Source organism: Podarcis melisellensis (assembly GCF_964234715.1).
Source record: "Podarcis melisellensis genome assembly, chromosome: 6".
Lineage (NCBI taxonomy): Eukaryota > Metazoa > Chordata > Lepidosauria > Squamata > Lacertidae > Podarcis > Podarcis melisellensis.
The window spans coordinates 72,165-86,647 of NC_138538.1; the positions used below are offsets into that span (position 1 = coordinate 72,165).

Sequence of the window (14,483 nt, forward strand, 5' to 3'; positions counted from 1 at the left end):
ATTAAATCAATCTTCTTCCCCCCCTCTCCCGCTCTAAAGGGGGGGAGGTCCCCTCCGATGTCAGGCTTGACAGATCTTAAGACAGGAGAAAAGTTCCCTTTAAATATAGCTTAATCTTTTTCATTGCTCCTTCAATCGTGCAGTTCCGGGAGGCTGACTTCCTTAATTTTCGCCTTCCCGTTTTCAGTCAAATCTTCTTAATTTAATAGACCCGTTAACTTTGTTTTTGCCGTTCTTACTCACGGGTTTTGTTGCCAATCGGTAGTTTCAGGAAGGAATCGGCGCTCTCCGTCAATGGCGACGCGGCTTCGCTCCGTGAGCTGGGTTGCGATCCTCAGCACCGCGCTCACACCCGGTGCCGTTCCGGAGCCTTTAAAAAGGCTCTTTCACGATACCGGGGGGCGCAAAGGTGCCCACCGAATCTCCTTGTCCACAGGCTTCAGCGCCTGTGATTTTAGGGGTCCCCCGCTCGCCGTAGCGGGTCAGACCCGAACTCACGGAGCAGTCCTGCTTCGGAGCTCGAAGCAAGGACCGCCATTAACGCTGGCGCCGACCGGAAGTCCTCACTCTACCAGCAGATGTTGACGTCGACTGTAACTTCTATAACTCCTTAGCAAAATATTCACCTGTTTGCAAAGCTAAGTGTCTGTGATTTATTATACCCAAAGTATCTTTGTGAAGAACATTTGTTTAAAGATGCAAATCTAACCAAGTTTTAATGTGCAATCACAATTGTACTTAACTTTGCTGAGAGAGTAAGAATCTCTCTTCCAAACCTTTCCCTCCAAAAACATATCGACTAGAAAAGCAGCTATTCTGACAATCACCGTGATGAACCAAAGGTGAAATGTTCCAACAACGACCAATTGTAGCAACAACTACAACGGCTAGTTGTTGCAAGAACAACCTCATGTTTATATTCACTTGCTTTGATATATGCGAATTGTCTGGCTTTGATGCTATGCTTATCTGTAAGCCTTGGGATGCTGGGCCCAGGAAGAGAGCTCTGGACAGCTGCTACCTCTGGCCTCACTGACCAGGGGAAACTAACATATGCTACTTTGTGCATAAAGGATGCATACATGTTTCCTCAGCTGCAAACAAATCATGACGACCTCTCGCTTTTGTGGTGTCCGTCCCTTCTGTACAGGTAGTGGGGCTCTGCATGCTGTGGTGTAAGTTTATACCTCTAAATAAGGCAGTAGAACTGCCCATTCTGGTGTTTTTGACATCCTCCTTTGGTATACTTACATCAAACCCCTCGCTCAGCACCTCTTTGTGCTTGCGGTTCAGTACCCCCTCCCTTCAATTCTCGGTAAGAGAATAATATACCTTATCTTGCAGCGTTGCTATTATTACTGAAATAATGCATTTGAAATGTCTCCAAGATCAGAAACAAGAAAAATGCTGCCTAACCTTTCAAAATGAAACAGCAGCATTTCCTCCCACCCCAGCACAGAGGTGGCTGGATGTGTGAATGCTGTTTCTTCCTGTTAGAGATCACACAGAGGCATCCCTGCCTGCCCAGGTGTATGCATGTGCCCTGGCCCTTGGCAGGTTGGCCATATGGAAATCTGACTCTCAGGCTAAGAAAGATTCTCCACCGCAGTCCCATGGAAGCCCTGAACATGTCTACAGCTGTTTGCCTATGAGCAGATGGATACCTCCTGCTGGATGCAACACCCACCTTCTTCCACCTACCTACCTTGTCATGTAGCGTCCAGCCAATGTACTTGAGATAGCTGTCAGTCAGGAAGGAGTTGCTGTAATGCTCTATCCACTGGCCCATCTCTTCAATGCAAATGGCACGAATTTCAGGCATAAGGTCCCTTGACAAGCAAATAACAAAGAAAGTGTTAAGATGGGCAGCGTGGCTCACTGGTCCCTGCTCTAGCTGAACTTGCCCTCACCCCAACTCACCGATAGCGGTGAATGAAGACCCCCTTGAAGATAGCGTTCATCAAATTCTCAAGCTCTTCCTGTTTCTCCTGGAGCTGGCAACACACAAAGCAGGGCACAAGTGGTTTAAGTCTCCAGCCAGGCACTTGCGTGCACTGCCACCTGCATCTGACATGTTAGAGGGACTCTCACAGGGAGCAGACTGTCTGCCCTGCTTGAAGCACAGTCACATCTTCTGTCTCTGGCATGTAAAAATGACACTGAGTCAAAATTGCCTCCTAATGAGTTAGAATAAATATCTAGAGGCCATGAGTAAACACCAGCCCACAGATGATCAGTTCAGCAGCTGTAGTGCTCTAATATTTAATCTAGGGGTTCCGTGACAGGAAGATTGAACCCTTTCCCTCCTGTCTATGAGAAATGAACCCAGCCAAGGCTTATATTGATGCATTAGAACCCCTGAGTTCCATGATCCCAAGCCCAGTCACCTGGATGCCCTGAAGCCTTTATCAAGAGAGCACGAGGAAAAGCTGGGACAGGAGAAGGGATCCAGCAGATACCCATAAGAAATGTTAACTGGCCCAAGAATCTAGGGAAGTCACAGTGGAGAGCCTTTGTGTAACAGAAGCTGCTCCCTTAAGTCCACCGAGAGATTTGCGGAGCTCTGGTGTGTGAACATGGGGATACCTTCCCAAATGACGTGTTGTGAAGGACCTGCTTGGGTCCTGGTGGTTTCTGTGCTGAATCTGCATGTTTCTGTTCTGAAATTTCACCTGAAGAAATACTAGATCAACATGGTGAGCCCCAAAATGCTACCAAGAAACTCAAAATCCAAAGATGTATTTTGCCTAAAATTTGCACTTTAGACCTGTGGCATGCCAGACATTCATGAATGACAACTCCAAAGAATTCTCAAAGATTATAGATAGAGGCTCTGAGATTAAATCTGCAAGCTCCATTAGAACCCTGCTCATCAGTCCCTGGAGATTTGAAGGCATTTAACGTTGCTAGGTGTTCCCTTACCATCTCTTTTCCTATCTTGGGCTGCAACTCCTCCCTCACTTCACTTATCATGCTATCACTAGGTTGGGCAGTTCTGAGAGATGTTGAGCAGTTCTGCTGCCAGTGAAGGAACTTCTCTGACATCTGCCTTCTCGCTCATACAATAGCACTTCTCCATCTTCTTCACACAGAGGACCTGCCACTTGCTTGTTCCTCTTGCTTTGAACACAGCCAAAAAACCACACCCTTTTTAACCTCTCTTGCAAACCTGAGTTCATTCTGAGCTTTAGCCCATCTGACATTCACCCTGCAACTGTTGGCTACTCGTATATATATATTCCTCCTTCATGATTTCCTTTCTTCTCTTCTCAAATTTCAACCCATCTGTAAGCTCATTCTGCATCCAATTCTTGTTGGAATTGTCTGCATTTAAGCTTTTAATATTTCACCTTTAAGAAACTCTGATCCATCTTGAGCTCCTTTCTCTTTGAGTTATTTCCAGCCATGGCATGTCACAGTAGTTCCTTCAACTTTTTGAAATCAGCCTTCTTAAAGTCTAGAGTGCACACCTGAGAGCAATTTCCCTTGCCTCTACATTCTGAAACCCAAGAGGACATGATCACTTCCCCCCAATGTTTTCAGGACTTCTACTTCGTTATCAGTTCATCCCTCTTGGTAAGGACCAAGTGAGGAATGTGTTGGACACTACATTCATAGAATAGAATCCTAGAGTTGGATGAGACCACAAGGGCCATCGAGTCCAACCCCCTGCCAAGCAGGAAACACCATCAAAGCACTCCTGACATATGGTTGTCAAGCCTCTGCTTAAAGACCTCCAAAGAAGGAGACTCCACCACACTCCTTGGCAGCAAATTCCACTGTCGAACAGCTCTTACTGTCAGGAAGTTCTTCCTAATGTTTAGGTGGAATCTTCATTCTTGTAGTTTGGATCCATTGCTCCGTGTCCGCTTCTCTGGAGCAGTAGAAAACAGCCTTTCTCCCTCCTTTATGTGACATCCTTTTATATATTTGAACATGGCTATCATATCACCCCTTAACCTCCTCTTCTCCAGGCTAAACATGCCCAGCTCCCTTAGCCGTTCCTCATAAGGCATTGTTTCCAGGCCTTTGACCATTTTGGTTGCCCTCCTCTGGACATGTTCCAGTTTGTCAGTGTCCTTCTTGAACTGTGGTGCCCAGAACTGGACACAGTACTCCAGGTGAGGTCTGACCAGAGCAGAATACAGTGGCACTATTACTTCCCTTGATCTAGATGCTATACTCCTATTGATGCAGCCCAGAATTGCATTGGCTTTTTTAGCTGCTGCGTCACACTGTTGGCTCATGTCAAGTTTGTGGTCAACCAAGACTCCTAGATCCTTTTCACATGTACGGCTCTCAAGCCAGGTGTCACCCATCTTGTATTTGTGCCTCTCATTTTTTTTGCCCAAGTGCAATACTTTACATTTCTCCCTGTTAAAATTCATCTTGTTTGTTTTGGCCCAGTTCTCTAATCTGTCAAGGTCGTTTTGAAGTGTGATCCTGTCCTCTGGGGTGTTAGCCACCCCTCCCAGTTTGGTGTCATCTGCAAATTTGATCAGGATGCCCTTGAGTCCATCATCCAAGTCGTTGATAAAGATGTTGAATAAGACCGGGCCCAAGACAGAACCCTGTGGCACCCCACTAGTCACTCTTCTCCAGGATGAAGAGGAACCATTGATGAGCACCCTTTGGGTTCGGTCAGTCAGCCAGTTACAAATCCACTGAGTGGTAGCATAGTCAAGACCGCATTTTACCAGCTTCTTTACAAGAATATCATGGGGCACCTTGTCAAATGCCTTGCTGAAATCAAGGTAGGCTACATCCACTGCGTTCCCTTCATCTACCAGGCTTGTAATTCTGTCAAAAAACGAGATCAGGTTCGTCTGACATGACTTATTTTTCAGAAATCCATGCTGACTATTGGTGATCACAGCATTCCTTTCTAGGTGCTCACAGACTGTTTGCTTAATGATCTGCTCCAGAATCTTCCCTGGTATTGATGCCAGACTGACTGGGCGGTAATTATTTGGGTCCTCTCTTTTCCCCTTTTTGAAAATAGGAACAACATTTGCCCTCCTCCAGTCTGCGGGACTTCGCCTGTTCTCCAGGAATTCTCAAAGATGACTGCCAGTGGTTCTGAGATCACATCTGCCAGTTCTTTTAATACTCTTGGATGCAGTTCATCTGGCCCTGGAGACTTGAATACATCTAGACTAGCCAAGTATTCTTGTACTATCTCCTTAGTTATTCTGGGCTGTGTTTCCTTTGCTGAATCATTTGCACTAAATTCTTCAGGTCGGGCATTGTTTTCTTTATCGGAGAAGACTGAGGCAAAGAAGGCATTGAGGAGTTCAGCCCTTTCTGTGTCCCCTGTTTGCATTTCACCATCTTCTCCTCTGAGTGACCCCACTGTTTCTTTGTTCTTCCTTTTGCTACGAACATACCCATAAAAGCCTTTTTTGTTGCTTTTAACCTCTCTAGCAAGCCTGAGTTCATTCTGTGCTTTAGCTTTTCTGACTTTGTGTCTACACGTGCTGGCTATTTGTTTGAATTCCTCTTTGGTGGTTTCCCCCCTTTTCTATTTTTTGTACACATCCTTTTTTAATCTTAACTCAGTTAAATGTTCTTTAGATAGCCACCCTAGCTTCTTTAGGCACCTTCCATGTTTCCGTCTCATTGGTATTGCCTGAAGTTGTGCTTTTACTATCTCCCTCTTAACAAACTCCCAGCCATCATGAACTCCCTTTCCTTTTAGCATTACTGTCCATGGGATCTCACCCAGCACTTCCCTAAGTTTTATGAAGTCGGTTTTCTTAAAGTCAAGAAATTGAGTCCTAGTATGCTTGGTTGCTCCTTTCCGCTGTATAGTAAACTTCAGAAGAGCATGATCACTCACGCCTAATGATCCTTCCACTTCTACCCCACTAACCAGGTCATCAACATTGGTTAGGACCAGATCTAAAATGGCTGTTCTTCTTGTTGCTTCTCCCACTTTCTGGACAATGAAGTTTTCTGCAAGGCCAGTGAGGAATCTGTTTGACCTTATGCTCTTGGCTGAGTTTGACATCCAACAAATATCCGGGTAATTGAAGTCCCCCATTACTACTATCTCCCTTCCTTTTGCATGCTTGGCCATCTGTTCCAGGAAGGCATCATCTATGTCCTCCGTTTGGCTTGGGGATCTATAGTAAACTCCCACAATGAGGTCACTGTTATTCTTCTCTCCCTTAATTTTGACCCAAATGCTCTCACTTTGGCTTTGAGGTTCTAAATCTTGGATCTCTTCACAGGTATACACATCCCTGACATATAACGCCACTCCTCCTCCTTTCTTGTCTGGTCTGTTTCTCTGAAATAGATTGTATCACCAGGTTTCAGTGATGCCTATTATGTCATATTTAGTTTGCTGTACCAAGAGCTCAAGCTCATCTTGTTTATTTCCCATGCTTTGCGCATTAGTGTACAGACATTGAAGTCCATTAATCATTCTCCCGTGTCTCTTATTTAAGGATTTTTTTCTCCCACCACTAGGTCTGTGTGCTCTAGCTCTCTAATTCTTTGGAGCGTAGCTACACGTTCCTCCAGTTGCTGGACTTTGTCTTTTAAGAGGGCAATCAACATGAAATTGCTGCAGGTAAAGCTGCCTGCAGCCTTTGGCAAGATGGCAAACATTGTGCAGGAACCGCAGGCGACTGCAGCTGTTCCCTCACCCTCCATCTTGAGAACATGTCGTTGGGGGTGACTACAGCGGTCCTCCATCATAAAAAGCGTGAAGACAGGACAAATAAATCCCCCCCAAAAAACCTAGGTCTCCCCCAACAAACGTTTGAGACTAGCTCCCCTAAATCTAAAAGATGGATCAAACAGGGAGAGCAGCTAATCAGCCACAAGAAACACACACAAGAAAACCCTTTTTGCTCCTTCTTGGCAGCTTGAATTCCAGCAGATATTGGGGAAGTTGAAGTCTCCCATGACTACTATAGCTCTCCTCTACAAATGTTTGATAATCTGCTCTGGGAAGACATCAGCCAAGTCTTCAGTCTGGCTTGGAAGTCTACAGCAGACACCCAGAATAAAGTCACTGTAGTTTCCCTCTCCTGTAATTTTTACCCATATATTCTCAATCTGCTTTCCATGCTCCAGGTTATGAATCTCTTCACAAGTATACACATCCTTTACCTTCCTCTCTTCCTGTTGGGTCTCCTCCTTTTCATTGATTAATTTATACCCATCAATTTCTATATTCATATATATATATATATATATATATATATTCATTTTTGCCCATGTCTGCAGGAGTTTAGCCCTACTATTTGCCTGACAAATACCATCATCCTGGGTCAGGATGCTGCCAGCACTCCACACATCAGCACTGGTGATCACACACTTGAGGTGGTAGATTTTGTCTACTTTGGTTCCACCGTTAGTAACACTGAGCTGGACAAATGTATTGGCAAGGCAGCTATGGCAATGATTCACCTCTTCAAAAGGGCATGGGAGAATGTGATGCTAACATTCAAGATTCAGGCAGGTAGCCATGCTGGTCTGATGCAGTAGAAATATATAAATATATAAATATAAACAATGTCCAGTAGCACCTTAGAGACCAACTAACAAACTTAGTTGGCCTCTAAGGTGCTACTGCACAATTTTTTGTATTTTTTTTATATAATGCCTGATCACCTCATCTATCTCCTGAGAAATCTCTATGTGTGACAAGAAGCTACAGTTAGAACTGGATATGGAACAACTAAATGGTTCAAAATTGGGAAAGGAGTACGACAAGGCTGTATATTTGTCTCCCTGCTTATTTAACTTATATGCAGAATTCATCATGCGAAAGGCTGGGCTGGATGAATCCCAAGCCGGAATTAAGACTGCCGGAAGAAATAACAACCTCAGATATGCAGATGACACAACCTTGATGGCAGAAAGTGAGGAGGAATTAAAGAACCTTTTAATGAGGGTGAAAGAGAAGAGCGCAAAATATGCTCTGAAGCTCAACATCAAAAAAAGATCATGGCCACTGGGCCCATCACTCCTGGCAAATAGGAAGAAATGGAGGCAGTGAGAGATTTTACTTTCTTGGGTTCCATGATCACTGCAGATGGTGACAGCAGTCACGAAATTAAAAGACGCCTGCTTCTTAGAAGAAAAGCAATGACAAACCTAGACAGCATATTTAAAAGCAGAGACATCACCTAGCCAACAAAGGTCCATATAGTTAAAGCTATGGTCTTCCCAGTAGTGATGTATGGAAGTGAGAGCTGGACCACAAAGAAGGCTGATCGCCAAAGAATTTATGCTTTTGAATTATGGTGCTGGAGGAGACTCTTGAGAGTCCCATGGACTGCAAGAAGATCAAACCTCTCCATTCTGAAGGAAATCAGCCCTGAGTGCTCACTGGAAGGACAGATCGTGAAGCTGAGGCTCCAGTACTTTGGCCACCTCATAAGAAGAGAAGACTCCCTGGAAAAGACGCTGATGCTGGGAAAGATGGAGGGCACAAGGAGAAGGGGACGACAGAGGACGAGATGGTTGGAAGCTACCAGCATGAGTCTGACCAAACTGCGGGAGGCAGTGGAAGACAGGAGTGCCTGGCGTGCTCTGGTCCATGGGGTCACAAAGAGTCAGACAGAACTAAACGACTAAACAACAACAACAAACATTCAATACCAAGATGAAGGTCTACCAGGCTTGCGTGTTGCGCACAATGCTTTATGGAAGCAAGTCATGGGCAACCGCCAGGAGCGATGCCTCAACACTTTCCACATACGCTGCATCATAAAGGGTTTGGGTATCAAATGGCAGGACAGAATTCCAACCAAAAATGTGCTCTCTCAAGCCCACATTCCCAGCATGTTCACACTCCAGTTTCAGCGATGCCTATGCTTGCTTGGTCCTGTCCACAAATTGAAGATGGTAGGATCCCCAAGGATGTGCTCTGGGGGAGCTGGCTTCAGGCACCAGACCCATTGGCCGACCAACTCTGCGCTACAAAGATGCCTGCAAATGTGACATAAAGGCTGGAAACATCAACCCCACCGTGTGGGAATCCTTTGCAGATGACTGCAATGCCTGGAGACAGACAGGTCCTGCATCCATAACAGTGACCAGAAGAGGGATGACCGGTGAAAGGAGCAGAGAGAGAAGAAATGCCATAGTGCATCCGCAGCAGCACAGCCAGATGCCTTCATCTGCCCCAGCTGCAACAAAACGCATCTCATTCGCATTGGTCTCTACAGCCAGAACTGGTGCTGTAACCTTCCAACAGTTTACCCCACCACCAAATATGCCCTTTTCCACTGTCTCCCGAGACAAGTCTCCATAGGCGCCGACTCCATGGGGCCTGAGGGGGCCCGAGCCCCCTCAAAAATTCGTTTGGGGGGGCTCTGCCCCCCCAATAATTTAAGAAAATTATTTTTTATTTTCCTTGTTTGACGATAGTTACCTTTTAAAATACATTCAGTAATGAGTTAAAACAAAGCCACTCCCGATCTAGAGAGGGGGGTGGGGTTGCGGGCTCTCGACCCATCAACAATCTCGCGGGGCTGGCGTCAGCCCTGCGAGAAGCGGGGATTCCCCCTAGCTCATTAATATTCACCGCCCACGGCGGCAGCCAATTGGCTGCCGCAAAGGGTGGGCCCTCACAGGTTCACTTAAGGTCGGGGCAGACCGGGGCTCGCCCCTTTCGTTCCCCCAGCAGCAGCTGTTTGGAGGTCTTGGGCCCCCCCAATATTTTTTATAAGTTGGTATGGGCCCCCGCCCCCCCCATATTTTTTATAAGTCGGCGCGCCTGCAAGTCTCATTCCACGAGGTTTCAGTAATTTCCATGAAGTCATATTTGCCTGCTCTCCCACCCCACCCTATTCCACCTTCACCTCTCTGCGTTGTTCCAGCAGCCCTTCCAGCTTCCCCAGAGCCCGGCAGCTCGATCCCTTGGCCTGCTCAGCCTCATACTGCCGCTGACTGTTGTCCTTCTGCAGGCTGACACTCAGAGCTACACGCACCAAACCTGTCATTAGTTTCATGGCTACAGGAAAAGATGAAGCATAGCATGGCATTTCTCAGCTCCTCTCAGAAAGGCATGCATCTGCCCACCCAAACCCAGACTACCCTCCTACCTGCCAAGGTGCTCGTGTGGCGGAAAGCACGCACCTGGGAGTCAGACATGCCAGTAAGCAGGGCGACAAGGCTACCCATCAAATACTCATCATAGAGAACAGCATGTTGTGTTTGGTGCACAAGAACTCCCAACAGCTCACAGAACCCCTGCCGAAACCGCCGCCAGACTGGGGTGTTCAATAACAGTGGGTACTCTGCTGAGCCCTGGGAAAAGATTTGTCTGAGTCCACCATTTGTCTCTGCCACCCTCCCTCCAAGGTGACTGTTTGGATTTAACCTCCCCAGAAACATCCCCTTCCTTAGTTCTCACCTCATCAAATGATTCTGTCAGTTGCTGGATGATCTCCGAGTTCTGAAGGCCTCTCAGCATCTCCAGGGTCACTACCCCTGCAGGGCGTGGAGAGGAGAGAGGGGAGAGAGCGCCAGTCCAGCCTCACATCACTGCAGAACAAGCATGCAACTGGAAGGAGGATGGAGCACAGAAGAGCTTTTGCAAGAGTACGCAGAAGCACAACTCTCCACTCTAAACTCACCTTTGCAACCACAGGAGTGGACAATGAAGTTGAACAGCTCCAGAAACCCAGATTCCCTGTCTTTCTTGTAACTCTCAAGCCAGTCATCAACTATAGACTGTGGCAGTTGACAGAGGATGGCCGTAGGCAAAGGGAGCAGGGCAAGGACACGCACATAGAAACAAGAGAGAGATGCGAGACCCACAAGAGCACAAGCATACTAGAGGATGTGAGTTCCCCCTAAGACACATTCCTCTGCCTTTTCCCTCCAGCATATCCCTGCTCCTTATCTTTCTCCAGCCAACCCTGCCACTCTCACCTGCCCCAAGTCTCCTTTCAAAAACCCAACCCTTGCTCCACTGCAGCCCACCATGCCAGCTATCCCATTCCAGCACGTAGGGCAGGTGTGGAGGCACATCTTTCCCTCCCCTGGGGACGGCTCCTGCTGCTGGCGCTCCCAGGCTGCTCCCAAACTGCATCCCATGGAGATCAAGCAGCAGCTTCGGGTTGAGCAGGAGGTGGCGCCTTCTCCGTGCTGCGCCCTCCCCGCTCTCTGCCCAGACTGGAGCCCAGAGCAGGGCCTTCTCAGCGCGGCGCCTGCGCTCAGAGGCGACCCTCGGCTGCCCCGCCCCCTCCGCCAAGGGGGAGGAGCCCCGCCCGCCCCGCCCCTCACCTGCGCGGCGCTCCCGCCCGCCTTCACCGCCTGGAAGAGGCCGCCGCTGGGCTCCGCGCGGGCCGGCCGAGGGTCCTTCGGGGCCGCCCTTCGCCTCGCCGCCTGAGGGGACGGAGAGAGGGGAGGAAGCGGGAGCCCCAGCCAGGCCTCGCGGCGCCCCCCCAAGCGCAGCCCCAGCCGGGCCCGGCCTCCCTCGGGGCGGCGGCGCCTACCTGCGGCTTGCGGGGCCGCGGCTGCCGCTTGCCGGCCTTGCCGCCAGGGGCTTCCTCGAAGGCGCTGTCGCCGGAGTCCTCCGAGGCGTCGCTGCCCGTCGCCCTGCGGACCAAGAGGGAGCTCAGCCCGGCCCGGCCCGGCCCCACGCCGCCCGCCCGCCCTCCCTCGCCCGGCCTCGGGGACTCACGGCGCGGCGGGGGCCGAGCGGCGCGGCCGGAGGGCCCTGGCCGGGGAAGCCATGGCGGGAGCGAGGCCTCGTCCTCCTCCGAGGCCGCTGCTTCGCCGTCCGCCCCTCTGGCTCCCTCAGCGCAACTGCGCGGGAAACGCGGCCCCGCCCAGCTCGCCTGCCCGACACGCGGCTCCCGCGGCACCGCGCAGGCGCCCCACGTGCCCAGCCCCTGCGCTCGCTCTCGGGCCGCGGTGGCTGCCTCCGGCGCCGCTCTCCTCGCGGCCACAAGGGGGCGCCCAGAGGCGGCGGCGGCGGCCCGGAGGGGGCGGGGCGGGGGGCGGAGTCCGGGCGGGAGGGAGGTTCCTGAAGGGAATGGGGCCCTTGCTATGGCCAGCTGTCCTTGGCCCATAAGAAATGCTTGCTGTGTTGAATATATGCCAGATGGTCATTTATGGACCTCATTTGCACATAACAAAATATGTATTTTATCAAAGTAATTGTTGGACTGAAATACAATGACGTGCAAGTATATTAATAGTGAAAGAATGATCTCTCTGGCAAAGCGCTGGAGCCCAGCAGTGTCCCCCCCCCCCCGCCTGCTGGAAGGGGTCCCCGCAAAGGCCTGCTCTCGAGGAGGCCCACACAGCTTCTCTGCTGGCCAGCTTGGCCCTCGGCCCCTTGGGCCGGCCCTCCTCAGCCCTTCTCTGCAGGCTTCCACCCCCAAGGGGATCCAAGGCCCTCCCATAGCTTCTCTCCATTCAGAGGACGCGATCCTTGGGGCAGGCAACCAAACCCCGCGTCCGCTTGGCCAGCCGCTCCACTGCATGGCTGACTTGCTCGGTGGGCGCTTCAGCCAAACCCCGAGGTCCACTTGACTCTTGTCAAGGCAGCTTTACCCGCTTGGAAGCCTGTCCTGTCCTGGTCGCCCCACCTCAAAAAGGAGAGAGCCGGGGAAGTTTCAGGCAAGGGCCAGCAAAAGCATGAAGGGGGTGGAGTGAGTCCCCTGGGAGGAAAATTGGCTCAGGAGTTTGTGGAAGAAGAAAAAATAAGGCAGACATGATCGTGTTACACAAAAACATGCACGGACTGGAGCAAGGAGTAGGCAGAAGTCCACCTGCCAAATTTCCTGTTACTTTGCCTTCATTTTCCTTCATTTTCTTCCAGATTCCTTTTTTAAGCTCCAAAACTAAACAGAATTAGCATAAGAATCTCTTTTGGAGCTTTTAATATACTGCCTCTCTACACTTAATCCCGTGGGTCTCTCCTGGTCCTGTCTCACATTGTTGTTCAACCTAGAAGCTCTGCTTCAGGCATCTCCAAGAGACCCCAGAAAACTCCTGTTTCCCCTCAGTTCAGCATTGCAATTCCTCCTGCTCGTCTTAATTTCCTGCACCGCCTTCATGCAAATGCCAGTCCATTGTGATTTCTGGGGTGATGGTGCACACTTAGCCACTGGTGTTCTAGTATTAGGGATTGGTGACTGTTTCTGGTGCTTTGCCAGCGAAACCGTCCTGCTGTTTTCGTCTTGTAGCACTAATGCCAGTTCCCCAGAAGGTGCTTTTATGACATCTTCACAGCCTCATTTCACCTTGGATTGTGTTGTGGAGCCTCTTGCTGACCATGTTCTAAGCCCAGCTCTCCTGAATCAGAGCCCCAAGCGCCTTCTTTCTGTCCAGGGCCAGCAACCAGGAGGGGCCAAACAGGTGCCCCCAGGGAGCACACAAAGGCAACTGCCCTCCCTGCAGTTTGGCCTCTGCCTCCTGAACCGTCTTTTAAACGCCCATTATGCAAGCACCTTTGCTGTACTGCTTTTCCCAGATGCTAATACAGTGGTACCTCGGGTTAAGTACTTAATTCGTTCCAAAGGCCCGTTCTTAACCTGAAGCTTCACTTTAGCTAATGGGGCCTCCCGCTGGTGCCGCGCCGCCGAAGCACGATTTCTTTTCTCATCCTGAAGCAAAGTTCTTAACCCGAGGTACTATTTCTGGGTTAGCAGAGTCTGTAACCTGAAGCACCTGTAACCCAAGGTACCACTGCGTATGATTTTATTACAGATGTTTGTTTCAAAATGCGTTTTATTTGTATTTTGATAAATTTTAGGTTGATTTATATTTTATCTTTTGATTTTATTATTTTTAATGAATATTTTATATACACTGCTTCCCAATTTTGTTCTTGATAAAGCAGTATCTACATTTTGTCAAATAACTAAATGGAACCAACAGTTTTTATTTTCTTTATCATAGTGAACAGCTATTAAATTCACCATGATACCAAGAGCAGCAATGGGGTGGCATATCCGTTTAAAAGTGTGCTTTCAACATGCAAACCGAACTACAACAAGTACCCCATTTTCAAATATATGCAGGTAAGAAATTGCTGGCCCAATTAAGTCATACAGTTTTGTGATGAAAACTGATCTCAGATGCTGATAAACTGTAAGGAATACGTGAGTTTTATTTATAAAATAGAAATCTATAGAATGACCACACTTAAAATACTGTTTTCAGTTTTAATAATAATAATTTTTTAAAAATTTTTTAATAAATACTTTTATTGAATTGCAGTAACAAAAACCAAACAATATCAGAAGCAAAAAAAGGAAAAATAACAAATTACACAAAAGATAAAATAAAATAAAATAAAAAGAACAGACCAAAAAATGCATAAAAACATACCGTAACTTCCCTCCACCCATGTTTGACTTCTTTTATTCGTTGTGTTATTAATATTACATTGTTTTTATTCCAGTTCCATCCATTTCCCCAATATTTCTACCCTGTAAACTTTATTCATTGCATATTAATATATTTGTCCCAGAACAATGTTTTTTCATATACTCCCTTGC

The 14,483-nt window shown here is 48.4% G+C and overlaps 1 protein-coding gene across 3 annotated transcripts in view; it reads right to left on the reverse strand.

The window, feature by feature from the left end:
- STAG3 (STAG3 cohesin complex component) overlaps positions 1-11,005 on the reverse strand; it is a 26,586-nt gene extending 15,581 nt beyond the window's left edge. For all 3 annotated transcript variants that reach the window (XR_014169685.1, XM_081916711.1, XM_081916710.1), the window contains exons 1-6: positions 10,602-11,005; positions 10,379-10,455; positions 10,068-10,272; positions 9,825-9,976; positions 1,921-1,994; positions 1,706-1,829 (exon numbers count right to left, since the gene is read on the reverse strand). Coding sequence is in view for 2 of the 3 variants with exons in the window: in XM_081916711.1 (XP_081772837.1) it covers positions 1,706-1,829; positions 1,921-1,994; positions 9,825-9,976; positions 10,068-10,272; positions 10,379-10,438 (615 nt within the window). In the remaining variant the exon portion in view is untranslated. The remainder of the gene's footprint in view (positions 1-1,705; positions 1,830-1,920; positions 1,995-9,824; positions 9,977-10,067; positions 10,273-10,378; positions 10,456-10,601) is intronic.
- Positions 11,006-14,483: the final 3,478 nt, after the last annotated feature.